Below are 881 nucleotides of genomic sequence, written 5' to 3' on the forward strand. Positions count from 1 at the left end.
AGCGAGTACTTGTTTAACGACATATATGACCCAAGTAACAAAAAAACACTATCTCAAGAAACTGGAGACTGTAAAGGATTACACTACTTTAGCTTTTAATTGCACAGCACTGTAGAAAGTACCTTGATATCAACTATGTCACCCTTCTTGTAGATGCGCATATAGGTAGCCAGTGGGACAACTCCTGTTAAGAGACACAAATTTGGATACTCATGAAGCTTGCAATTTCACACACACAGACACCCCAAATGGGGTGAGGGACACAGATTACACATTTAATAAAGTTTTCTTAAAAATGCCTCAAATTTAAACTCCCTTTAAATAAATGTAAAACTGAGAAATCAAATAATCTTTTTTTATTTTCCACAAGCAGTAATTACCTCTTCACACATTCTCGAATTTAAAAAACAAAAACCAAACAAAAACCCCAAAACTGAACGAAGGAAAATTTAACTTTAATCTCACTCCTAATGCAAAGTTGAAAAGGCATTACAACCACTTACTACTTCATTGTGGAAACAGCTGTTATCAATTCTCACTGCTAAGAGGCAACAAACTGTCCATTTTAAGTGTAACTGTTGAACTATCTTCTTCACCTTCAAATTAATTTTCAAGCACTGACATAATTAGCATTGTTACTACTGTAAAGCAATCAGAATACCAATACACAAGCTGTAAGAGCTGAGTTTACTTGCATATCATGCTATAGTTTTTAGCCCAAGCCTTCAGTTCTCCTTTGACACAAGCCACTGTTTTACAAAGGCGACTTAGGGACTGCTGGCATCCAGTCGGTCAGTAACTTAATGCAGTGTTCTTAATACAAGGTATACTTACCATGCTTGCGAAATGGCCTTGAGAACATGTAACGCGTTCCCCTTCTC

The 881-nt window shown here is 36.5% G+C and overlaps 1 protein-coding gene across 1 annotated transcript in view; it reads right to left on the reverse strand.

The window, feature by feature from the left end:
- RPL21 (ribosomal protein L21) overlaps positions 1–875 on the reverse strand; it is a 3,693-nt gene extending 2,818 nt beyond the window's left edge. Inside the window, exons 1-2 of the mRNA XM_010165877.1 lie at positions 835–875; positions 123–184 (exon numbers count right to left, since the gene is read on the reverse strand). Coding sequence (XP_010164179.2) covers positions 123–184; positions 835–862 — 90 coding nt within the window. The 5' untranslated portion in view covers positions 863–875. The remainder of the gene's footprint in view (positions 1–122; positions 185–834) is intronic.
- Positions 876–881: the final 6 nt, after the last annotated feature.

This window comes from Antrostomus carolinensis, unplaced genomic scaffold (assembly GCF_000700745.2).
Source record: "Antrostomus carolinensis isolate BGI_N321 unplaced genomic scaffold, ASM70074v2 scaffold28810, whole genome shotgun sequence".
Taxonomy (NCBI): Eukaryota; Metazoa; Chordata; class Aves; order Caprimulgiformes; family Caprimulgidae; genus Antrostomus; species Antrostomus carolinensis.